Below are 26975 nucleotides of genomic sequence, written 5' to 3' on the forward strand. Positions count from 1 at the left end.
GAGACACGACATGTGGGAATGGCTAGGAGTCGAGACACGACATGTGGGAATGGCTAGGAGTCGAGACACGACATGTGGGAATGGCTAGGAGTCGAGACGTGACTTTCTGCTCCCAGGTCGGCTGCCCTGCCTCGGGTGGTTTTTAAATTTCAAAACGTGCACTCAGTTGGCTAGTCATTAGCCTAGCTTGGACAAAGACTTGTCTTTGTCTGTCTTCTGTGACAACATCACATATGAACTACAGAAGATAACCACCTTAAAGCTTCCTTAAATTATAGACATTGATTATTTTGTAAACAACAGTTCTTCTTTTGGCTGCTCCCTTCCTCAGGGGTCACTACAGCAAACTAACTCGCTGGAAGACTTGTCAATCATTTTTATGCCTGATGTCCTTCCTGACACAACCACAGACCACTGAGCTACCACAGCCCTCTGTGTGGAGCAGAGAGCTGCCATCTAGGACACCCAGGGGAGCAGATGGTGGGGGTTAAGGGCCTTGCTCATGGACCCAAAGTGGGGCAAATGAGGGTGGAGGCAGGTGTGGGTGTTTCACCTTTTCCCACCCACATTTAGTTGTCTGTATGGGGAGTTGAACTGCTGACCTTCTGATCACAGGCCCACCTTCTCTAGCCTCTGTGCCACTAGTCCCTCTTAACAGTAACGTAATTATATTTACAAAAGTTTGTGTAAATGATAAAAACTATAGTTAAACATAAAGGTGTGGTTCTGGATTCAACTCTTGGTAAAACAAGCAGTATGCTGACGTCCCCATCACCGAGGGAGGGGGTCAGGTAGTGGATAGTAGAGAGTTAATTAATTTATTTAATTTTTGCCTGAGGCAGCGCAGAGCAACGAACCCTGGGAGTGGAGGGAGCAATTCTATCCACCACCACCAGGTGCAATGGAGGAGCCAAGGGGTGGCCAGTGGTGGCCTTGGCCACCATTAGAGTAGTCTTTGGTCACCCCAATCATTTGAGGAAACTCTGCAAATATAAAAAGTATAAAACAAAGTTTACTGAAATGATCGTGGTGGTCAGTTTACACATATAAACTGACCACCATATATGGTGGTGGCCATCTTGGATTTTGATGTGCCAACCTAATTTTACTAGATGCAACCGCACACCAAAATAGAGCTCGAAAAGTCGCTTATTTTTAATGTTATCCAGCTCACAAGGTTCACATGTACAGTAGTCCCTCGATATATCGCGGTTCATTTATCGCGGACTCTCTATCGCGGTTTTCCAAAATAAGATTAGACATGACACGCAATTGGCTGATTGATGGATGAGCCACATGATCAGCATGGAATTTTTATTTTAAATGAATTAATATAAAGTATTTAGCACCTGCTACACGTGTGTGCAGCCCACACTGCAGGAGGAACTTCCTACTTGGGTTCAAAATGGGATCGTACTGGTGGCTCAGCTGGTTAATAAGGACGGACGACTGCTCACCTACAATGAATTCTGCTCATTATATAATTTTCCAGTTAATCTCCAAGAATTCTCAATGGTGGTTAGCGCTATACCCTCAGGCACCTTGTTTAAAAACACTAACAGTTCTCTGTCTACTCCAGTTACTCGCCCTGGTCCAGCTGAGTCACCAGTGGAAAACCTGCTTGGATCATGGTAACAACAATAAGAGAATACCGCAGGTTGTTCCAAGAAGGCATCGCTTCTCGTCCATATATAACATCTTATTGGAGCCGTTATATCCCAGATATCAACTGGAAGACAGTCTGGATGAATCCCCATAAATATTTAATTATAAATAAGGTGAAGGAAGTGTCATTTAAAAGTCTTCATAAAATATACCCCGCTAAACATTATATGATAAAATTTAAGAGACATAAATATTGATTGCAGTTTTTGTGGTGAGAAACTGTGACACATGGTTTTTGGCACTGCCCTTTCACAGCAGGTTTTGGAAGTTTAGCAGGTTTATTAATAACCATTTTTAAGGAATTTTTCCTTGCGTTGGGAAATTGTTTTATTTTGTTTTTCTAGATTTCCCAGAAAGTATGCTAAATGTTTTTTATAATAAACTTGCTAATTCTTTTGGCCAAATTTTTCATTCATAAATGTAAATTTACTAACAAAACGTTGTGTTATCTTCATTTTAACAGACTTTACCAACAAAAAGGCTCTTAGGACAATTTCTATCTGTAAATCTGTGCAAATATTTGTTTGTTTGCTGGATGAGCAATGGATTGTTTATTTAAAATAAATTATTTAAAATGATTTTGCACAGTGTGTGCAGCCCACAAGTGCAGGGGAAGCTCCCTCCTGCAGCTGATCAGCTGATCTTCTCTGCCACACACATATATCTCCTGCTGCAGCTTTGTGAAGGTTAACCCTTTGCTGTCCAGATGCACCGATCGACTTCTGTCTTCCAACTTAAAATTCAAAGTGTGTCACATTATAAAATCATCATAATCACAAAATATAAATGTGTTAAAAGTTATTTTTAATTATTTTAAAACTTCTATGTTCAGTTGTTTCAGTGTAATTGATCAAGAAGTACATTTGTGCTCCGTGCTGCAGAGCTGTGTGACATCCTCTGATGTCCTGCTGCACTTCTCTTCTCTACAATTTAAATTCAAATACTGTAACATTTTAAATAAATAATCCATGCTGCATGGATTGTTTATTTAAAATGTTACAGTATTTAAATTTAAATAGTTTATTTAAGGAGGGAGACTGGGAGTAACAGGTGATGAGTGTGATGGCAGTCTGGCACATGTCATGACAATGTTTACTGAACTTGAACTGAACTTGAACTTGGACTACTGTATCTCTACTTAGCGGTTTTTCATTTATCGTGGGTGGTCGTGGTCCCTAACACCTGCGATAAACGAGGTACTACCGTACACACATATGATGGTACCATCTTGGATTTTCTTGTGGCAACCCAATTTTCCAAAATGAACCTTTTTTACACCAAGATGAAGCGCAGTACGAAGTGACCGTATTTCCCTCTTTGCCTGGTGACTGGGGACAAAACACAGCAGAGCGTTGACAGGACATTGAGTTTTTAGATACTTCTGACACATTAGAAATTCACCTGGCGCCAGACATGAGCAAAAACGACTGCCTTTACATGGCAGGTGATATTTATAGATTACAAGACAATAGGACAACAACAACAGGTCTTTGGACCTTGAAAACATTCAGGCAAAGATAAACAAACAGGACGATTTAAAGCTCTGAATGCTGCCAGGTTATGAGTTCAGCATCTGTTCCCATGGTGATCTGCGACTCTGAAAACTCTGTCTCAGCTCATATGATCATATTTTGTTGTTGCTCTAACAGTAGAAACTATACCCCCACCCCCACCCCCACCCCACAATGAGCCAATGAGATTCACTCAAATTACAGAACTGATGGAGGCCAACCGTCAGAGCACCAGAGAGGTGAAGAGGAGAGAGACATGCAGCGTGGAGTGGATGGAGACGAGTGTCTGGGTGGACGCGTGGAGAAAGTGTCTTTAAGAAAAAGACATTGGTGCAGGAGGAGGATCTGCAGAGGGTTGATGTGACAGAGAGGATGCTGGGAAGGGATGGAACCCCCTGAAGGAGAAAAACAAATAAAATAAAAGAGTGATATAAATGCCAAAACAGATAGTTGAGAACAGAATCATAAAAAAGGAACAAAATAACTCGTTTTTGTACGTCAGCAGAGGAGTCACTGCAGCAGAAAAGATTAAACTTTTAGAACATGTCTGTAAAACCTGTTCATGATGTTGACCTATTTCTTATCTCTCGTCAGATGAGCGTGGTTCCCGTACAGCTCATCCTCAAACTGTGCCGCTGCAGCATCACTCGAGCCAGGATGATGACGGAGGCGTTCCCGTGGGCCTCGTCAAGCCGTCTCTGATGTCCTCGCAGGGAAGCTGTCTCAGAAGCCCTGCTTCACCCCACAGCTCGGGCTATTGGAGCAGGTTCTGCAGCCTGGGTACAGCAGCTACGTCTCCTATGGGGGCACAGAGCAAGCTGGACATTAAGGACCATCAGCCCATCCGAAGGTCCTCGTCTTTCACCAAGTTGTCTTCAGGAAGTGATAAAAGCTCCAGCTGGACACCCAGCAGTCACTACAATACAGGAGCCCAAGGATCTCTGGATCGAGGTTTACTGCACGGTTACAGAAAGAAGAACCAGAGCTCAAACATGGATCTTTACCTACCTTTATCTTCTTCCATGACCTGCAGTAGCTTTCTGCAGAAGTCCCCAGGATCCAGTCCTGGTTACCACTACAGCCACAGCAGTAGATCTTCAGCTCATTCTTCACCAGCTAAGCAGAACAGTTTGGACCTGAATCATATCGCTGAACCTTCTCTGATAGGTCGACAGGTTTGTGGGCTCAGCCTGGACTCTCCTATGGGTCAAAACTTTGACAGAGACTCACCAATCCAAGCAGCTGTTCGGACGCAGATGTGGTTGACTGAGCAGATGGAGCACAGGGCCAACGTGGAACCTGGACTTGGTGAGATCACCAGAACTGAGGGATGTGGTGTAGATGGGTTTTCATCCTGGCATCAGGAACAAGGGCTTCACCAGGTGAGAAGGACATAAAACATTATGGTTATAATGGATACACGGGGTGGGGTCCATGCTCCCTGATGCACGTCTCCATCACTTCATCCAGATATCTCTCTCTTCCACATCACATCCAACCTGTGGAGCATAATCATTGACAACATTTAGCATCAGACCTTCTACTTCTACCTTGAGACATCACCCTATCTGACACTCTTTTCACCTCTACTACATTTTTTTTTGCCAACTCCTCCTTCAGGACCACCCCTACTCCATTTCTTTCTACCCACACCATAGACATCACAACAATTAGATGTGAAGGGGGAGTAATCCCCCCACATAAAAAAAAATTGTTTGGATCCCCCCCCCCCCACACACACACACACACACATTTACCATGAAATAGTATTTCACCCAGCATTGTTTCCATTTCTTCGTGAACAATATATAATAATAATAATAATAATAATTATTATTATTATTATTATTATTATATTTTAGCTAAGTTTTTTTTATTATTTTTTATCTTTTTATTTTTTTATTAATTCGTCTTGCTTTTGTATAGTAATTTTGTTTGGAATATATTTTGGGGACAAGGGGCAGATATTATAAGAATTCATTCTTCTTCTGCTGCCTTTCATTTTATTTCTGTGATTGTATATCTTTTTTCTTTTCTTTAAATTGTATTATATTTGTTGTTTGGATGAAATGAAATTAATAAATAAAACATACATACATACAACAAATCCATTCCACTTGATTAAAAGGAGAATACTCAAACCACTAAAAGTCCACTTCAGGTTTTCCTGGATACCTCCAACAACTCCACATCGCATGTAGTGTTTCAGTCATCTGCCTTGGACCAGTAATTACTGTTAATTCGTCGGGTCGGGTGGGGTTTGGAAATGATGACTACGGACTGGGGCCGGGTCAGATTTTTTTGGGCCCAAATGCAACTCTAGTCAAGGCTACTAGCTGTGTTGTGCTCTCTAAAATAGTTATTGAATCAAGTGTTTACATAAGGAGGTAAACATAGATGTTTAAAAACCTATTAAAATATACCAGAATGCAGCAAACGGCATCTACTTTATTAAAAAATTTCTGGGGGAGGACCCCCCCCCACCACCACATTACAAATGCTTCTGACACCACTGATCTACACCATGGTAAAACAGTTTGAACCCTGCTCCAGTGCTGCAAGCCTTGTTGCCCTTCCACTTGGTCTCTTGGACACATAAAACACCTACCTTCCTTCTCTGCATCATGTCAGCCAGCCCTCTCCATTTGCCTGTCATTGTCCCCACATTTAGAGTGTCTACCCTCAGTCCTACATTCTTGACTTTCCTCTTCTCCTTCGGTCTCTTGACACGTTTCCCTCCTCGTGGTCTTCGACCAACAGTAGCACAATTTCCACCGGCACCCTGTTTGTCAACAGCACCGGTGGTGGTCGCGGTTAACCCGGGCCTTAACCGATCCAGTATGGTGTTTTTTGGTTTGACGAGTGTTTTAAGCCAGATGCCCTTTCTGATACAGCCTGTCTGAGAGATCCACCTTCCTGTGCTCTGCAATGGCTGGCTTAAAACACGAGATTATTCCAAATTAACAGGTTTCATTGTTTTGAACATTTCTGTGTCATCACTTGTGTGTTTGTGAACGTGCAGAAGTGACACCATGTGTTGGTGTGTTGGCAGGCAACACCAGCGATGATGATGATGATGGGGTCCTCTCTTCCTGAGGATGTTTTGCTGAAGGTTAAAGAAGGTCTGCTGCGGCAGAGCGAACTGGAGATCAACAGGTATTCCACCTGCTGTCAGATAACAAGCAGCACTTTGTTATTTAAAGGAATTCATTAAACACATCAACACTCCATGATCTTGGGTTTTAGACAGAAGCTGCAAATCTTGCAGCTTAATGCTCGGATCAGAGAGAATGAGCTCAGAACTCAGCAGGTTCTGCAGAACCACAGAAACCCGTTTGATGACCCTCTGATCCTGAATGCTCAGGTAAGACTGAAGATATGAAGGAGCGTTCAAATCCAAGGAGCATATTCTCAAAACTGGCCTGGTTTTCTGTAGGAGTCAGCAGTAAGAGCACGGTGCAAGTGGCCGTCTGACCGAGTGTGCTGCGATGAAGAACTGGGGAGGAAACTAGCCGTGACTGAGCTGGAAGTTCTCTATCTGAACAAGTTCTTCAAACAGATCACCCAGAGATACACAGAGGACATGAAGAAACTGGAGGAAAAGGTAGAAGGAAGGGTATGCACCGTTACATCTGCTGACCCCGTGTGATTTGTTGTTCTTTGTGAGATCAGATAAAGACCAGGGATCGTTACATCACCAGTCTCAAGAAGAAGAGTCACAGAGAGAGTGAAGAGAACCAAGAGAAACAGCAGCGGGTTGAGACTCTGGAGACGTATCTCTGTGATCTGCCATCACTGGATGAAGTTCAGGTTCAGTCCAAACAGGTACGCACACTGACCACCAGCTCCATCAAATCCAGTAATAATGTCCACCTCTGTCTTTTAAAGATGAAGTATCAGACGGCTGGCTAGTCTTCTCCTGGACCTGATCCCGGTGAGACATGTTTGTAGTGACTGTGGCGTTTCGGGCAACGCTGCGCGTTTTTCCGCCTGAGCCTTCTCGGTTCTCTTGTGTGGAAGAGGGTGGAAGCTGGTGTAGATTCTCAGTCATCCAGGAGGTGGTAAACTCACAGAACAGTTAGAAAACAAAACAACTGGAACTCTGTGGTTAAAGATGTTCTTGTCCCCGTCCAGGTTTTCTCTGTTCAAACAATCTGGACAGTGTGGGGTAAAGCTGCATGAGAGGCTCCGTTATGGACCTGGATTCAAATGCAGATTAAAGCTACTCACCCCTCACAACAGAGGGTCATTAGGGTCTCTTGTCCTAGCTCACAGAGAGGTGTTCTGCTCCTGTGCATGAAGGTGTCATTTAGAGTGAAGCTGACTGAGAGTCAGGCTTAATACTGTATCGTAGGTTTTAACAAGCTGATATCTGTATTTCCTCCTCGGTTCAAAGTAGAATTTTCTCGTTTGATATGAATGGTTTTTTTCACACACACCCCCCCCCCCCCAATAAAACATCTGTCTTCTGTCCAAAGTATGAACATTTTGGTACACAGCTGAGTCTTGTCCTGAAGGGCTGCCCTCCTGTGTGGAGCCATGCATCTGTGGAGAGGTGGTTTGGTTTATTTACCGGTACATATTGTTTAAATGACAAACTGTAAAAAAAAAATTAAATACACAACTCTTGTTTGAATGAAGCTGATGAGTCACACAGTGAAGACCTGGGAGAGAGTTGTGGAAGCAAGACTTAGACGAGAGGTGACTGTGAGCAGCAGTATGGTTTCATGCCAAGAAAGAGCACCACAGATGCCATCTTTGCTTTGAGAATGCTGATGGAGAAGTACAGAGAGGGTCAGAAAGAACTCCATTGTGTCTTTGTGGATTTAGAAAAAATGTATGACAGGGTGCTGAGGGAGGAGGTGTGGTATTGCATGAGGAAATCTGGAGTGGCAGAGAAGTTTGTTAGACTGGTACAGGTCAGGACATGTGTGAGGACAGCAGGACAGTGGTGAGATGTGATGTAGGAGTGACAGATAGCTTCAAGGGGGAGATGGGAATGCATCAAGGATCGGCTCTGATCCGGAGGCTGGTGGAACAGTGAGGCGACAAGGAGCAGAGTTCACAAAGGTGCAGGACTTCAAGTACTTGGGGTCCACTGTCCAGGAAAATGGGGAGTGTGATAAACGGGTGAAAGAGAGAGTCCAGGCGGGATAGAGGGGATGGAGAAAAGATTCAGGAGTGATTTGTGACAAAAGGGTGTCAGCAAAGGTCAAAGGAAAGTTTACAAGTCAGTGGTGAGACCAGCTATATTGTATGGTCTGGAGACAGAGACATGGACAAAAAGACAGGAGACAGAACTGGAAGTGGCAGAAATGAAGATGTTGAGGTTCTCCTTAGCAGTGACAAGGCTGGATATAAGATTAAGAATGAGATCATCAGAGGTACAGCACAGGTTGAACAACTGGGAGGTAAAGTTAGAGAGGCCAGACTGAGATGGTTTGGACATGTCCAGAGGAGGGACAGTGGGTATATTGGTAGAAGGATGTTAGAAATGCAGCTGCCTGGAAAAAGACAAATAGGAGATATATGGATGCAGTTGGAGACGATATGGAGGTAGTTGGAGTGAGGACAAAGTGAGATGAGAACGCTATTGTATTTTATTCTTTCTTGTCCTCTGGTCTAAAGACCTTCAAGTCTCTGACCAGAGAAACATTTAAAGAACAGAAAAAGTCACTAAACATGCAGGAAATACAGAAATAAATCTGGGTGTTGCTTCAACATCTGTTCCTAGTATTCCTCCTAAACTCCATACTCTCCCTGCCTCTTTGACTTTTTCTTTCAATCTCTCCCTTTCTTCTGTATATTTAGTGCACTCCATCAGCACATGTTCCACACTTTCGGTTTCCTCACATCTACTATTATTCCTTTTCCCCATCATGTACATTGTATCATTTAGAAGTGTATGTCCAACCCTCATTCTCATTATTATCACCTCTTCTATTCTACTTCGTTCTCTATAATTATTTATTTTAACTGTTTTTTGAATTTTATATAATCTTCTTCCTTTCTTGTCCTCATTCCATGTTTTCTGCCAGTTCTCTATTTCTTTTTCTTTAACTAATGATTTACCCTCTCCTTTCCCTAAAGCAATATTTACTGTTATTTCACCTTTTAATGCTTTTTTAGCAAATTTATCTGCTCTTTCATTTCCTTCCACCACTCATGTGCTGGCACCCAACAAAAATGAACGTCCATACCTCCCCTGTGTAACCTGAATAATGTGAGTTGTATTTCTAGAAGTAGATCTTTCCTGTTGTTTCCTTTAGGCTGTAAGCTTTCTATGACAGCCTTTGAGTCGGTGCATATCACCACCCTGTCCGGTCTAACTTCCTCTGTCCACTGTAAACTAAATATGACTGCCACCATTTCTGCTGTGAAAACTGAAAGTTGATCAGAAATTTGTTTAGATATGCAAACTTCAAACTCTGGAATATAAACCCCTGTTCCAACCCACCCCTTTGTGTTTTTTGAGCCATCTGTATACATTTCTAGGTAATTAAAATAGGTCTATCTAATGTATTTGCTGGGTTTCACTCCTATTTCATTTTTGTTCCATTCACTAGTGATGGTAGTATGAAACAAAAGCTTCAAAACATGCTTCGAACCCTGCAGTAAAATTACATCGGAGCACTGCTTCGGAGCCTGTTTTGGTGCGGAAAAAGTCACGTGACACGTGACGTCCGAAACACAAACTGTTTCGTTGTCGGAATGAATCTCTTGACTGGTTCGCGGTTCAAACAGCTGATTCCCTGGCACCGCCTCGTCTCGATTCTGACAGGTAACAGGTTGAGACAGTTTTGAATTGAGAGCTCAACACTATGAAACAGCTCTAAAATGTTTGTAATGTGTTGGAGAGTAGGTGTGTTTCTGCTGTTAGTTGAAATAAAGTAATTATAGAGGCAGCCAGGGAAAGAGGTCGTTCTAACCTGTGGGAACACTTCATTCTACTCATGATACGGTGGTTCTGGTATTTAAATGTCAAAAAAGTTATAGTAATGTTCAGCGGTGAAGATATTCTAGCTGTTTTTTTTGTTACTTTTCTTATTTTTAGCCATCCTATTTGTTAAAATTATTATTATTTTTTTAATTAAAATCTGTATGCCTTTTTATGTCTATTGTTGTTTCTGTTGTCCATTGTTGTCATCTTTCTTTGTTGAAATCAGGTCTCTGTTGTAAATGAGTCCTCGAGGCTCAATGGGATTTACCTGTCTAAATAAAGGTTGAATAAAAAATATATTATCTAACCCATTTAACCCATGTATTTAATATAATTACAGTAAAATGATGTATGCGATTTTAATCATCATGTATCAGTATGGGCTCAAATGATTATTTTTTAAATTTACATTAGTGTATTTGTGCAGGTGCAGTGTTTGGTGTGTTCAACTGATCTGAAGCATCATGATACCTCCTCCATGATTAGACACTTCAGCTCCAAACATGGAGATGCTGGAGACGTCATTTCATTATTATTTTTAAGAATGATAAAGACTCGGACTCTGCCACAGTTACACAAGCACAATACCAGTGCAACATTTTTATTAAATCGCTTCAATGCACATTTATCAATCTTTATTCAAAAACATGTAAGCATGAATACATTTTCAAACCAGACAACATAGAAAGTTGATGAAGTTTTTTTTAAATCTGTTTTTTACCACAGTAAAGTAGTTTCAACACTAGTCATTGAAGTTCTTCAGTGTGTGCCACCAAAAGCATAACACCTAATTTGACGGCAGCATTGCAAAATGCCACAAGAGGACACTGTAACTGAAGCTTCAACAAATGAACCTATTTTTGAAACAATTGGCCCAACTGGTTCAATGCTTCATAAAAGCTTCATTTGCTCATCACTACCATTCACTTTTCATTTCAAGAAGCCCCGCCCTTCACGTCACACCTGTTCTTTGTACTCATTAGACTCGGCTGCTTCCACTTACCTCATCACTCCCTCAGTACTTCACTGTAGGCTTGCTCTTCAGTCGCTCATCCCGTTTGCTTGTCTGGTTGTCTTCCTGTTTTCTCTGTGGGCCTCATGCTTTTGTTGTTTAGACCAACCAGTTTCTGTTTTAGTAAACACTTTGCTTTCTGCTCAGTGAATAGGTTTCTTTATTAAATCTTAGTTTGCGTCAAGCCCTTCATGTGGTCCTTAGGGACACTTTGAACATGACACTTGAGTGAAGCCCAGCTGATGGTTTCTCATTTGGTTTGACTTGGTTTCCTCAGCATGTGGAGTTCCAGCAGAAAGCCGAGGATCTGAAGAAAACAGTGTCCCAGTTAGAGAAAAGCATTGAGGAAGGACGCGCTCTGCTTCAGGAGAAAGACGAGCTGCTCGAGCTGCAGGACCAAAGAGAGGCGGAGCTGAACGAGTCTGTACGAAGGTAAATACTTCCTGTCTTCATGCGCCGTAGTTTAGTTGGGGGGTAAAACAACGAGAATGCTCAGATCAGATATTTTGTGTGGTCGTTCATGTCATCAGTAAAATAAAACCTCCATCAGACTCCAGTGTGACCAGTTTAGTTCTGCGACGACCCGCAGAAGAAAACATGACGTCACACGCAGCACGCCGAGTTTAAGGACATAAATATGGCTGCTACACCTTTTGGCATGTGTGGTTCTTGAGCTGTTGATGGTTGTTCGGTCGTCCAGTGTTTGACAGCTGCTCCGGTGCTGCGTTGTGACGTCCTGAAGGTAGAAACCAACTCCAGTATCGATCCATCACGTTAGCGTCAGATGTTGCTGTAGATTCAGTCGTTCAGACATTAGAGATGAAAAGAACAAACATGAAGCTGCTGGACTTCTGTTCTGTTGAAGACGTGCACTCGACTCCTCGTTTGACACGCCTACATGGAAGTGTGTCACGTAGCTGCAGATGTTTTGCATGTGAGGTGCTCGTCTCTGCACGTGGAAAATTTATGTCCAGATGCAGAAAACTGAAGAATTTCACTGAAGGTGAATCAGAGATCTTCAATAGGTAGTGGGGTGTCAAAATATGTTGGCCACACGTGTAAACAGTGTGTGTGTGTGTGTGTTGCTGTTGAAGTAAGGATGGGGGGGGGGCTGCAGGTGGAGCCTTTCCAACTTTACACACATTTAATTATTAATAATTACTGTAAACACAGAGAAAACAAGTCGGTGAGAATCAACAAAGTGTTTCCTCTGTGCTGTGGGAAGTTTAATATATCAGGGCGTCATATGGATGAAGTCAGCCCATCCTGCTGGCCCGGTTCATGGTGTGACCCTGAAAACCTGCTGCCTCCCAGTTCTTCCACTGGTGTCGTCGTCCTGCTGCACCACAGCTGTCACTCTTCCACATTATGTACAACTTTACGCAGCTCTTCATGGACATGTATGTGATGGTGTACATGTTGTGGACCTGAGGAGTCGTCAGAGACGTGTTCTGAGTGAATTTGTTGATCTGACATCGTTTTCTTCTTGGTGAGAATAAAAGCCTCTTGCACAGTCTGCACACACTGCTCGTCCTCTGTCCGTGCACCTCGCAGGCGTGTTTACATCCACACCTGACAGAAACATAAGAAACTTTACAGTTCACGTTGAAGTGACGTTGTTTTGATCATTTTGGATGCGTGGAGGTTAGAGAAGGTGGGCCTGTGATCGGAAGGTCGCCGGTTCAACCCCCAGACTGACATCAGAAGGTAGGTGGGATTGGTGAAGCACCCACACCTGTCTCCACCATTATTTGCCCCACTCTGGGCCTTTGAGCAAGGCACTTAACCCCCACCATCTGCTCCCCTGGGCATCCCAGATAGCAGCTCTCTGCTCCACACAGAGAGCTGTGGTAGCTCGGTGGTCTGTGGTTGCGTCAGGAAGAACATCCGGCGTAAAAACAATTGCAGAGTCTTCGTGTGAGTTAGTTCACTGTGGAGACCCCTGAAGAAGGGAGCAGCTGAAACAAGAAGAAAACTGTTCTGTTGTTTGAGGTTAAATGTGGTTCAGTTTCCTTGTTTGGATTTAAACCATAAAGCTCAAAGTCATGAGAACAACATGTTTAATATCCTTTAAGTTCAGAAAACCAAACAATCATTTTTTGATGTATTTACGTGAGTTTCAGTACTTTGTCTGATACTGAAACAGAGTGGAGGTCAGCACATTCTCACAGCAGGTAGAAAGTGTGTGTATATTTACACACGTTTTGTTTTGATACACCCCGACATGTGCATGGAACCTGGTGCACGTATGCACCGTTTTATACTTTTTGTATTTATTTATTTATTTGGATCCCCATTGCCGTAACAATGGCTACTCTTCCTGGGGTCCACATCATAAAAAACATTTATTACAAAGACAGTTACACACACTTGACATAACATTAGTAATGTAGCATAATATGATAATTAATTCATAAATGTATGCAGTAGTCTCTCGCTACTTCGCGGTTCGTTTATCGCAGTTTTTCAAAGTAAGATTGGACACGATACAAATGGCTGATGGATGAGTCATGGATTGTTTATTTAAAATAAATTATTTTAAATGATTTTGTACCATGTGTGAAGCCCACAAGTACAGGGGGAAGCTCGCTCCTGCAGCTGATCAGCTGATCTCCTTCTCTGCCGCGCACATTTTTTTTTTTCATTCATTCAACCTTTATTTAGACGGGTAGATCCCACTGAGCCTCGAGGACTCATTTACTCATTTCTCCAGCTGCAGCTTTGTGAAAGTTAACCCTTTGCTGTCCAGATGCACCAATCGACTTTTGTCTTCCAACTTAAAATTTAAAGTATGTCACATTGTAAAATCATCCATCCATCCATCCATCCATCCATTATCTTTACCCGTTTATTCCATTTTGGGTCACGGGGGTCACTGGTGCCCATGTCCAGCAATCACTGTGCGAGGGGCGGGGTACACCCTGGACGGGTTGCAAGTCCATCACAGGGCCACATAGAGACAAACGAGACAAACAACCATTCACTCTCTCACTCACACCTAGGGACAGTTTAGAGTTACCAATCAGCCTAACATGCATGTTTTTGGTCTGTGGGAGGAAACCGGAGTACCTGGAGAAAACCCACGCATGCACGGAGAGAACATGCAAACTCCACCCAGAAGGCCCCTGGACCGGGGTTTGAACCAGGGACCTGTTTGCTGAGAGGCAGCAGCTCTACCAGTTGCGCCACCATGCTGCCCTGTAAAATCATCATAATCACAAAATATAAAAGTGTTAAGTTATTTTTTAATTATTTTAGAACTTCTATGTTCAGTTGTTTCAGTGTAATTGATCAAGAAGTACATTTGTGCTCCGTGCTGCAGAGCTGTGTGACATCCTCTGATATCCTGCTGCACTTCTCTTCTCTACAATTTAAATACTGTAACATTTTAAATAAACAATCCATGCTGCATGGATTGTTTATTTAAAATGTTACAGGATTAAATAATTTATTTAAGGAGGGAGACTGGGAGTAACAGGCGATTAGTGTGATTGCAGCCTGGTACATGTCATGACAAAGTTTACTGAATTGAACTTGAACTTCTGTCTCCCTACTTAGCGGTTTTTCACTTATCGTGGGTGTACGTGGTCCCAAACACCCGTGATAAACGAGGGACTACTGTAATTATAACACTTTATATGATAAAATAATTTAGCAGGGCTCTTTTAAAAGCTCTAGCAGTTGTTACATTTAACACAAATGAAGGAAGAGAGTTCCAAGTTTTTATTCCTCTAAACATAACGGTCTTTTGTCCAGCGTTCCTGTTGCATGGTGGAAGAGTAAAACAACTTTTAAAGCATGCCTTGTATGAAAATTGTGTAAAGTTTGGCTAAATAAAAGTTGATTATATAAAACATTTAGTATATTAGATACTGCAATGTTTCTAAAAAAGCATAAAAAGGCAATTTCAACCTTTTATTTTTAACCAAAGTCCATCTTTATTCTTTGTGCTGGTAATATTTGTGTATATGGAACAATTCAGTTCAAGACGAGCTGCTCTAGTTTGGTCCGATTGTAGTTTAAGTATTTTCTGAAGCCCTGGACCATCGGACTGCAAGTGGCACAAGACAACTGTGTTAATAATTTGAGGGATTAATTGATACATGACACATACAACCATTGATACATGAGGCCCCCCAGGCCCTTGGAGTTTCAAAATAAAGCTCTTGGCTACTTTTCATAATAAGAGTCTAAAGCTCCAGGTCTGACTCCACTGATGACAGGAACTGGTTCTTCTCACACAGGATCCAGTATTACTGACTTCCTGTCAAGCCCAGTCCTCAGGATGATTTTCTGTCTGTGTTCTGGTGAAGGCTACAGGAGAAGGTGCAGCAGTGTCTGGACGACGGGGTGAGGTGGCCCGTGCAGGACCTGAAGCGACTCGAGGTGGAAAACTCTGAGCTCCTGCAGCAGCAGGACCTCAGCAGCAGGGTGAGCATTCACCACACATGCAGCTACAAACATCCACAAACCAGAAGTCTTAATGTGGTCTCTCTCTGCCCCTCCACCAGCTGCTCCGGCTTCAGAAGGAGGAGATCCAGAGGCTGAGCTCACGGCTGATGGTACGATCATCCAAATCATACTCATCCACCCTGATCAGTGTTAGCGGCAGGACCAGCAGGTCTCCTGTTCTCTGCTGAACCCCTCAGTGCTTCACTGGACCTTGAACTAAGCTGTCAGCAGCAGATTCTTTAAGTCCTGGAAGTTCTGAGATTGGACTTGTTCCTCCAAGAACATCCCACAGGGCTTTGGTTCAATCATGATGTTTGCACAGCTTCATGTGAATGAAGCAGCAGACTGGTGGAACAATGTCCTCTGGACCTGGACACACAGGTTACTGAGACATGTGACCCTGAACTGTCTCATCCTAACAGCTGGGTTTTCATGACAGACCACTTCTCTTAGCTCCCTTCACACGCAGGTCTTCATGCTCGGTTCAGACATTTTTGTGAGACCGTTCAAATTTATCATTAAAATACGACCTCCATCAGACTCCAGTGTGACCAGTTTACAGCTTAGATACGACCTGCAGAAGAAAACATGACGTCACACGCAGCGTGCTGAGTTTAAGGAAGTAAATATGGATGCTACACGTGTTAGCATTCTGAAGCTGTTGTGCAAAAAGAACCTTTTTAAATTATTATCCGACATACTTGTTCAGTCCAGTGTTTGACAGCTGCTCCGGTGCAGCATTGTGACGTCCTGAAGTTAGAAACAAACTCCAGTATCGATCCATCACGTTGGCATCAGATGTTGCTGTAGATTCAGTCGTTCAGGACATTAGAGATGAACAAACATGAAGCTGCTGGACTTCTGTACCTGCAGTGTGAACATACCAAATCTTATAGTTCAGCCGTTAGAGACAAACTAACAGAGCTCAGAATGATTTACTACTTTGACATATATAAAGACAGAGTGTCTACAGTGTGTTCAGCGCCCATCAGTACATTAATCGTGTTTACCTGAGACTTAGACAGCAGAACGTTCAGGTTCATTCAGTCAGTTGTCACGCGCTCAACACTAATCCTACTTTCTCCAGATGTCCGTTGTATTAAAATGACAGCAGCTTATACACCTCATTCCTCGCCCCCATGCTGCATTGCATGAATTATGGGCGCAACTTCCGGCGTGGACCAGAACCAGTTTGTGTGCAAACAGTACGAGCTAATGTACAGTAGTTTCTCCTATCAATGTGGATTTAATTTAAACATGTAGGAACACCACCTGTCAGAGCTCAAACAGGACAATATAATCATACTGTTGCCTGCTGAGGACGAGGGATGGAGGACGAGCTGAAGAAGTGGCTGCAGATTACATCTACTAGCATATTTAGCTACATCTACTAGTATATTTAGCTACATCTACTAGCATATTTAGCTACATCTACTAGTATATTTAGCTACATCTACTAGCATATTTAGCTACTTCATTGATGGTTCTTCCAACAGTGAAGCAATGAACAACCTGAAAAGCTCTGAGGTTTATTAGTTTCTACTCTGTAATAAGGTCGGTGGTGTTCTAAGAGGTGGGACACAATCTTACTGACCTTAAAACAGACACAGAGTCCAGCCAATGCCTTAAAGTCCTCCATCAATGAGCTTGGGTTAATTACAGAGAAAATCATAAAACTGAAGACGAACAAATACTATAATGCTGTGACCTCCATACACTTGAAATCATCCCTGATATTCTTGTTCACTGTTTTCAATCCTTCTGAGGATCCGGCGTCTCTTCTCCGGTGGTTTATTGTAGTCCAGACACAAAGTAGGATGCAGGTTTTCCTCCGTCGGCCGTTTGTCAACAATGAGCTCACATACAGAGTTTTGGGTGGTCTCTTCAAGTTCACATTTTTCAGACACGCTCATCTAAATTCCTCATCTGTAGGTAAGAGATGGAAACTATACAGCTTTTCACTGGAACAGTCTTTTTGTTTTGGGTCTGTGTTCAAACTTTGTTTTATTTGCTAAACTGAATGCAAATTCCTTTCAATTAAACTGTGGTCCGTGCTTCACTACCATGGTTGACCAGTGCTTACTGCTACTTCCTGTCTGACAGGAAGTTGTTCCCATAATCATTTATACTGTAGAGCCCCCAGGAATAAGGTTAATATAAAAAAATATCAGAGCTCGACTCACCAACACTCTGCCAGGTTTCTGCCACAAACGTAAAATGTTGAGCAGGCAGTGAAGAATTTGTTCAAAATAGAAGTTTTCTTGTGAGGCCGTCTGGTTGGAGGTGGACCTCGTTGTTCTGGAGGCTTGTTCCTCCTGAGTGAAGGTGAGCTGAGGGCTAAGGATGTCTGTAGCAACAACAGGTACTAGCCTGGTGGACAGGATCCAAACACTGGTGACCAAAGTTATGAGGATACCGCTGATCTTCATCCAGCACAGTGAGGATGACCCCCCCCCCCCCCCACGCACACACCACCACCACCTCCAGCTGTCACTCTGAACTCACCGAGGCTGTGAGCTCCCATCACCTGGGGAAGGTGTCCCTCTGTCCCTGTTAGACAGACTGCCTTTTGATTTGGGTGAATCTGTCTCTGAACGTGGCTCCACATGTCCCTGACTGCCCCCACCCTGAAGAATGAGGTCTGACTGTCCTGTTGTTGAGGCTCTGTGACGTTTTAAACACAAGCTGGTCGGAGGGATATTGTCCTGGTCCACACTCAAACACGCCAGCGTGGTATGACGGGCTCGACCGTTGTTCATGAACAGGATCTGCACGATCCACTGAGAGCTAACGCTACGCTACAGTGCCTTGCGAAAGTATTCGGCCCCCTTGAACTTTTCAACCTTTTGCCACATTTCAGGCTTCAAACATAAAGATATAAAAAATTTTTTTTTTGTGAAGAATCAACAACAAGTGGGACACAATCGTGAAGTGGAATGAAATTTATTGGATGTGTCTAACTTTTTTAACAAATAAAAAAACTGAAAAGTGTGGCGTGCAATATTATTGGGCCGTCTTTTGCTGCAGTTCCAGCTGCAAGTCTCTTGGGGTATGTCTCTATCAGTTTTGCACATGGAGAGACTGAAGTTCTTGCCTATTCTTCTTTGTAAAACAGCTCGAGCTCAGTGAGGTTGGATGGAGAGCATTTGTGAACAGCAGTCTTCAGCTCTTTCCACAGATTCTCAATTGGATTCAGGTCTGGACTTTGACTTGGCCATTCCAACACCTGGATATGTTTATTTGTGAACCATTCCATTGTAGATGTGTCTTTATGTTTTGGATCATTGTCTTGTTGGAAGATAAATCTCCGTCCCAGTCTCTTGCAGACTCAAACAGGTTTTCTTCCAGAATGGTCCTGTATTTGGCCCCATCCATCTTCCCATCAATTCTGACCATCTTCCCTGTCCCTGCTGATGAAAAGCTGTCCCAAACCATGATGCTGCCACCACCATGTTTGACAGTGGGGATGGTGTGTTCAGGGTGATGAGCTGTGTTGCTTTTACACCAAACGTATCGTTTTGCATTGTGGCCAAACAGTTGGATTTTGATTTCATCTGACCAGAGCACCTTCTTTCACATGTTTGGTGTGTCTCCCAGGTGCTTGTGTCAAACTTTAAACAACACTTTTTATGGATGACTTTGAGAAATGGCTTTCTTCTTGCCACTCTTCCATAAAGGCCAGATTTGTGCAGTTGTATGGCTGATTGTTGTCCTATGGACAGACTCTCCCACCTCAGTTGTAGATCTCTGCAGTTCATCCAGAGTGATCATGGGCCTCTTGGCTGCATCTCTGATCAGTCTTCTCCTTGTTCCAGATGAAAGTTTAGAGGGACGGCCAGGTCTTGGTAGATTTACAGTGGTCTGATACTCCTTCCATTTCAATATGATTGCTTGCACAGTGCTCCTTGGGATGTTTAAAGCTTGGGAAATCTTTTTGTATCCTAATCTGGCTTTAAACTTCTCCACAACAGTATCTCGGACCTGCCTGGTGTGTTCCTTGGTCTTCATGATGCTCTCTGCGCTTTGAACAGAACCCTGAGACTTTCACAGAGCAGGTGCATTTATACAGAGACTTGATTACACACAGGTGGATTCTATTTATCATCATCAGTCATTTGGGACAACAATGGATCATTCATAGATCCTCACTGAACTTCTGGAGTGAGTTTGCTGCACTGAAAGTAAAGGGGCCCAATAATATTGCACGCCCCACTTTTCAGTTTTTTATTTGTTAAAAAAGTTTTTGACACATCCAATAAATTTCATTCCACTTCACGATTGTGTCCCACTTGTTGTTGATTCTTCACAAAAATTAAAATTTTATATCTTTATGTTTGAAGCCTGAAATGAGGCAAAAGGTTGAAAAGTTCAAGGGGCCGAATAATTTCGCAAGGCACTGTAACTGTAGCTGTATGCAAAACAAGGAGTCTACTGAACAGATCAGCACATCTGGAGTGCTGACGGCTGCACAATGCTGTGTACACACACACACACACACACACACACACACACACACACACACCCCTTTGCATGTACATGAGTCCTTGAGGCTCAATGAGAATAACCTGTATAAAAAATTGACTTCCATTCGTTTTTTATTCCCTTCTCGTTTCTTGAGACGGTTTCACTTTAATATTTAATTTGTCCATCAAATAATAACTTTCTAAGAGTTTCATATTTTTGTCCAGTAATTCATGAGATAGTTTGTTAAACTTCTAACTTTTAATAACAATTTGTATCAAGAGCGATGCTCAAATCCAACCACAGCACATTTGAGCACGTTGTCTGTCAAACTGTTTTCCACTCAGAGATGAAGATAAATTGTGTCCGGTCTGTCAGAGACAGCGTGTCTCCTGCAGAGCTGCACAAAGTGACTCTTGTTGGTCCAACAGGATAAAAGTGTGTTGGAGCGTCTCTCGTATGAAGTCAGGATATCAGAGGTGGACCGGCTGCTGAAGGAGATGTCTCTGGTTCTGCTGGACCTGCAGGGTCTCTGCAGCATCCTGGCTCAGAGAGCTCAGGGGAAACAGCCCAACCCTTCGCTGCTTCTCTCCATGAAATGTAAGAAACTTCAACACGTTTACTGTTCTTTGTTCACGCTCAACTTGTTACGAATTCTGTTAGTCTGTGAGCCGATTCAACAAATAGCAACGTTAGAATCTCACTGCGACCCAGAACTGGAGGAAAATCAGTTCTGGGTGTCCAGTCCACCTCCACCTACAGCTCACCTGCCTCGACCGACTTTGCACCCACATGGACAGCTGGGTATGAAGTGCCACAGAACACAAGTATTACTGCACAGACGATCAGGGCACTTTAGAAATGGAGTTATAAAGATTTGGATCAGATCTTTATTAATATTTTGGATTATCAGGGTGCCTGGCACGGTGGCTCAGTTGATAGAGCTGTTGCTTCTCAGTGAAAAGGTTGATGGATAAAATCCCAGTCAGGGGCCTTTCTGGGTGGAGTTTGCATGTTCTCTCCGTGCTGCGTGTGTTTTTTACGGGTACTCCAGTTTCCTCCCACAGACCAAAAACATGCATGTTAGGCTGATTGGTAACTTTAAATTGTCTCTAGGTGTGAGTTAGAGAGTGAATGGTTGTTTGTCTCGTTTGTCTCTGTGTCCCTGTGATGGACTGGAGACCTGTCCAGGGTGTACCCCGCCCCTCGCACAGTGATTGCTGGACATGGGCACCGGCGACCCCCGTGACCCAAAATGGAATAAGCGGGTAAAGATAATGGATGGATGGATGGATCATTGCACCGAAATACATTGAAATTATGTTCATACAGTCGTCCGAAAGATGAGCAGAGAGCACGTTGCTGCTGCTGAAAAGCACGGCCCCATGTCCTTTTTCAGAATACTTTTTTAGATAGAAAAGGGGAAAAGCCATGAGGATGGATAGTGGCATTACAAAAAAAAGATCTCTTCACACCTTGTCCTATGAGGACATGATTTAAGACATCAAAAATCTCTACCAGCAAGCACATTTATAGACACATTACATATGTATTTGACGTCAAGATGGTGAGATTTGTCAATGAAGTACTTCCAAATAGGCCATAGTCCTGACAAAATGTTGCTCAGCCGGCACAGTTCTGATAAGCCACAATAGTTTTGTTGATTTTTTTTTTTTTTTCAGGCAGACTGTTTTTTTTTCTTTGTCAGCCTTCAGTCCTGTTGGAACTTTCAAGATCCAAAATGGCCAGATTTGTGGGCATTCCATTGGTCCGTGCTGATGAGCCTCCTCTGAGGTCGTCTCCAACATGCTGGCGAGTCCCAGAAGCCGCAGGTGGCATGCGATTCTCACAAATCACTTCTATCTTACAGTTTAGCTTGTAAATCAGCTGATTTTAAGTACTCGAAGCACGAATTAAACATTCACAGACTCTGCAGTTTTGCCATTACAAAAACTACTGCCACCATCTTCTTCAATATCCAATAATATAGGAATCCACCAATGCCAAAAAGCAGAAACCCTGCTATCATGAATCCAATTATATAAACATCTTAAGCGTCCTCCTGAGACAAAACGGAAAGACACATCAGCTCCTAAACTCCCCACGGATCCATGACATATCCTGCCGCATGAGTCTCAGCGGGGCATGAGGGCTCTCCAGGACCCTGTCGCTTTGTTGAAAAGATTTTGTCAATTGCGTTGAAAGTCCAGTTGACCAGATCCATGACAGTAGTCTTTGTTTCGGAAGATGTGCAATAGGAGCTCCGATACACAGGACAGAGAGGAAGAAGAAAAAAAGCAGGAGAGGGAGAGAATGCATCCACCTTGCATGAGAGCGAGTGCAGAAATAACCAGTGACCCAGAAAGGAAGAAGCGGGTAAAAAAAATGATGGATGCATGGATGGATGGATGATCAGGGTTTGAGACCCCCCGCAACGACTCTGCACCTTTGACTTTTCATGCTAATGGCGTAGCTGTGGAGGGAGATGGTTTGGGTTCTGTCCTGGCTTTCTCAATGTCTGGACTTGGTTTTTGACTCTTTCTCTTCTCGTATATTAAACGTGAACTTGCAGCCATGTCCTCAGGTGACCTCGTTCAGATCTGGAGAGGAAGTGAAATCCTAAACGCTTCATCTGAGCAGATGTCTCAGTTTTGATGGAGGCTAAAAATGTTTTTTCTTAATGTCGTCTTTCATCGTAATGTTTGTAGCTGCTTGAATGTTCATTGAAGTTTTTTTTTTTAACCTGTTTTTGTTGTAGTTTTTATTAGAAATCAGAAAGTGACAAAAAGGAAAAGATAAGAAATTAATTTTATTTGTAAAAAAAAAAAAAATCTAGTGAACTCTATTCTGACGAATAAAAAAAGATAGAGAAAAGTTAATTTCATATTTCTGTTAAAATATTTTGACAGAATCTCAGGAAAACATGACAAAAGTATGGACTTGTCTCTTGATCAGGTTTAATTCTGTCGACTTGTTAAAATGAGTTACCCGCTGAGGTCAAAGGTCACAGCTTTGATGGGGAATCAGGTCATGTACAGGTGAATTGTTCTGAGGAGGTTGAGTTTTTTTTTTTTTAAATCTTGTCTCATGGGTTGAACGTCTCGTTCGTTTCCACGGAAACAGCCGATATGTTGATGTCGTTAACAGAACAGACGAGCTGAGGTCCAGAACCGACACTTGGTCGGGAAGTTAATCACAAACGGTTTACTAAAAACAAGTTAACTGGTTAACAGTGCCCCCACCTGTCTACTGTCTCTGTCCAGCCTTCAGTGCTCCAGCTGACGAGGGGGGGCCCACGGAAGATGGAGGTGAAGAGGAGCTGAGCTTCAAGCTGCTCCAGGTCAGCCGGCTGAGGAGAGACATCAACGAGCTGAGGAGAACCATCTCGGACCGCTACGTCCACAATCTGGGGGAGAACTGGGTCGCACAGAACATCCAGACCCAAACCCCCCAGCTCTGAACCTGCTCGTTTACTTCAGAGCCACAATCAGAAACTGTTATATTCTCTGAAACACTAAACTCTGCTGCGCAGACAGGTTCTGTCCCATCATGCACTGGGGGTGTTCACACATTAAAGAAATAAAAGTCTGAAAAGTGGTTTTTTTTTAAGTTTCGGCTCATTTAGTTCTGCTGGAGCCACAGAACTAGAGAAACACTAGAATGACTGGCTCTGCTTGCAGCAGCGTAAACATCAGTGGAGAGTTTAGCCTCTTTTTGTAGGTGCTAAATTTTAACTCTACCCCTGAAAAATAAAGAAGCCATCATTAGGATTTTGTAAGAAAAATCGGTTGTCAAACCTTAAATTAATCAAAATATTGAAAATAGAACTACGACACTCTTTAACGGGTCAGTAAAATCTGATTATTTTTGCACGAGTCAAATCCTCGACAGTTAAGTACGCTCGTCAGCAACTGACCAATCAGCGACATGAACTTGTCCCGAAGGGAAACGCCCCTTACCTGCAGGAGCTCCACCCACTTTTCCTCTGACAACATTGTCAGGGTTTTGCATTACACTTGCAGTCAGAGGGTAATAGTTAAATTAAAGGTTAATAAAGCTAGTTGTTTTTTTTGTGTGTAGATATGTTGTAACTTATCAAAGTTCAGTCTTTGTTCTGATCCTTTAAAACTCCTATTTGTGACTGACCTACTCGTTTACGGCCACCCCACCCTGAACACACGTGATCTCAGAAGCTAAGCCAGGTCGGGCCTGGTTAGTACCTGGATGGGAGACCTCCAGGTGCCATATACCTCACCAGGGGGTGCGTTGTTCAAACTAAGAGCCATTGTGGTGGCTGTGGCTGAGTGGTTAGAGCAGTCATCCTCCAGTGCGAGAGTTGGGGGTTTGATTCCACCAGCAGTCACATGCCGAAGTGTCCCTGGGCAAGACATGAACCCCTAAATGCCTCTGATGTGTGTCCCATGGGTGAATGAACGTGATAAAACACTGATTAGTCTTTGTACAGAAATAGAGTGCTGTATGAATGTGTAAATGACACAGATTGTGTTGTAAAGCGCTTTGAGTATCTTGATAAGATAGAAAAGCACTAGTAAGTACAGTCCATTTACCATTGTCAGCACTGGGGGCTAAGCACCCCCAAAGGTCAGGTCCTAGAATAAACATCTTACAGGTTTTTGTTGATCTTGACCAAACTGTATGCTGTTAGATAATAATCCATAAAACAAATAGCCGCTAAAGCTTTAAAATGCACATTTTAACATCTAAATAAATGTACACCTTCACAAACAGACCACGGAGGTTAACGCTCACAGCTGTTACCTGAAGTTCATCAAGTACAAGTCTGGCTGTTTATACTAATGGGGGCAAGATACAATACTGGTACCACTACTGGGCCTGACTGGCACTTGTACTCTTAAAAACACTGCAGTACTAATGTTATGCTTGGTGACATGGTTTCCTCTTCCCCCAAACAACTGAGGACAAAACACGTCTGTTTAGAGATATTTAAAGAAAGACACGAGGGGTGTGCAGACAGCAGACTGCTGTAGTTTTATTAAAGGAAACCAGTTTCTAAAGTCATGCACCGTTTATAAAACTGTCAGCAAGTACACAAACTGAGTACTTGTACCGTCTGGGAAAAAAAATTAAAATGGTATTGGGACACCATCATATAAATGTACAATACCTTTTCAAAGTATTTACCCCACTGAACGTTTTATGCTTCCATTGCTGTCATAATTGATAGAATTTGTTTAAAAAAAAAAAAAAACTTAATGTCAAATTTCTACAGTGCAATATAATAAAAAAACAAAAAAAACAAAGTAAAACAGGATAGCTCAGACATTCTCTAACAGGACTGTCCTAATTCAACTCGGAAAACTTTATTGAACAGGACGAGTCTGGACGGAGACAAAAGGTTCAAAGACCCGAAATGTTCCGGGAGTTCAGTTAAACCCAGCAAGAGCTGGGAGGAAGTCGGCTGACGTGGATCAGACACCTGGAGGTCTTGGTGTCAGGGAGGAGACCCTGATTTGTACAACTTCCTGTTGATGAATAATGATGGATACTGAAGTCATTTGGGGTTCCTCTTGTTTTAACCTCATCAGTGAACAGGACAGGGCTGTGGTTCCAAAACCACCTGAACCCAAAGAAGACGAACCCTTCAGGAAGTGATTAAAACTTCAAACACAGACAGGAAGAAAGGTGCTTTTATTTTCCAGCAGGTTTCATTAGACAGGACCTTGTGTGGAGGAGACATCTTCGGGTCTTCCTGTTTCCATCACAAGGTCCAGTCCAGCACATGAACCAGCTGGAGACAAAACAGTTCAAAACAATTTGAGCATCACTTCGTTAAAAGCTGAGAACATGTCAGAATCTCTGCAGGTCTGTGGACCGAGTTCCAACAGAACCGGTCCCAACTCAACACAGAACACAAAGCTGATTGTGTTGACCTCTGACCTGAAGCAACGAGGACCAACCTGTCCATGCTCCAAACATCAGAACCCGACCTGGCCCGGCAGGTTTATATACATATATAAAGAGTAACTTGGTGTTTGTTCCAACTTTCTTCAGAAAACACGATGATGTAACAGGTAAACACAGGAAATGACATCAGAGCAGAGATCTGAGGGTGTTTAGTAGAAAATACAAAGTAAGAGTTAAGAACAATGTCAGTAAATGTTTTCCGTTTAAAGACTGCACGGACATGAAGATTATGGTAAAGGAGCCTCAACGTGGGCAGAACCCAACTCCACTGATTATTTTAAGACGTGAGAAGAAATAATAAAGTAGAACCTTCAGAAGTAGAAGTGCCCCCTGAAAGGTTTGATTAAATAAAGAAAGAGCAGTTCATTTTTCACAACAGCTGGCTGACATCTGTCCTCCAGACCAGAACCACTGTCAGCTGACGAGTCCAATCCCACAGACTGAGAACTTGGAGAAGCCACCCCCCACTCCAGACCCGGTTCAGTTTGTGTCCTTCACAGCTCAGCATGGAGCTATGATGAGCAATTTGAAGGAGTCTCCTCTGGACTGGTTTCTACGGAGATCCCAGGGTTTCCATTTTCTGCTCCGTTTCTCAAGGTCATCTTCTCCAGAGCTGAGACAGACAGAGCGACAGACAGACAGACAGACAGACGTCAGAATCAAACTGGAGATCTGCAGGAATCAGGTGAAGCTTGTTAGACTACAGTACCCCCCACCCGACTCTGAACATGCTCAGAGTAACAGACGAGAACAAGATGTTCACTGTTCTGGTCTGATTTAAAAACATTATCATTATTACAAATGATTTGTTCCTTCTGTGGTGGACCTCTCCAGGGGTACTCTAAATAAATGCTGGAGATGGTGCATGTAAAAGGTGTGCACCTCTTGGATGCTTTATACTGAGCCCCGGAGGGGACATGGGGGATTTTTTTTTTCTTTTGCGTTCCCTCACAGTACTGTACTGTATGTAACGTTACCTCACAGTACT

The 26975-nt window shown here is 42.9% G+C and overlaps 2 protein-coding genes across 3 annotated transcripts in view; one reads left to right on the forward strand and one right to left on the reverse strand.

Moving 5' to 3' along the window:
* Window positions 1-23619, forward strand: part of cep85l (centrosomal protein 85, like) — a 24534-nt gene extending 915 nt beyond the window's left edge. Inside the window, exons 2-11 of the mRNA XM_037685292.1 lie at window positions 3771-4558; window positions 6229-6332; window positions 6423-6540; window positions 6613-6780; window positions 6849-7001; window positions 11406-11560; window positions 15442-15559; window positions 15640-15690; window positions 20473-20641; window positions 23305-23619. Coding sequence (XP_037541220.1) covers window positions 3771-4558; window positions 6229-6332; window positions 6423-6540; window positions 6613-6780; window positions 6849-7001; window positions 11406-11560; window positions 15442-15559; window positions 15640-15690; window positions 20473-20641; window positions 23305-23501 — 2021 coding nt within the window. The 3' untranslated portion in view covers window positions 23502-23619. The remainder of the gene's footprint in view (window positions 1-3770; window positions 4559-6228; window positions 6333-6422; window positions 6541-6612; window positions 6781-6848; window positions 7002-11405; window positions 11561-15441; window positions 15560-15639; window positions 15691-20472; window positions 20642-23304) is intronic.
* A 2470-nt stretch (window positions 23620-26089) lies between these two features.
* gopc (golgi-associated PDZ and coiled-coil motif containing) overlaps window positions 26090-26975 on the reverse strand; it is a 26130-nt gene continuing 25244 nt past the window's right edge. For both annotated transcript variants that reach the window (XM_037685294.1, XM_037685293.1), the window contains one exon: window positions 26090-26600. In XM_037685294.1, coding sequence (XP_037541222.1) covers window positions 26500-26600 — 101 coding nt within the window. In that variant the 3' untranslated portion in view covers window positions 26090-26499. The remainder of the gene's footprint in view (window positions 26601-26975) is intronic.

Source organism: Nematolebias whitei, chromosome 12, assembly GCF_014905685.2.
Source record: "Nematolebias whitei isolate Nwh7 chromosome 12, NemWhi1, whole genome shotgun sequence".
In the NCBI taxonomy this organism is placed as follows: domain Eukaryota; kingdom Metazoa; phylum Chordata; class Actinopteri; order Cyprinodontiformes; family Rivulidae; genus Nematolebias; species Nematolebias whitei.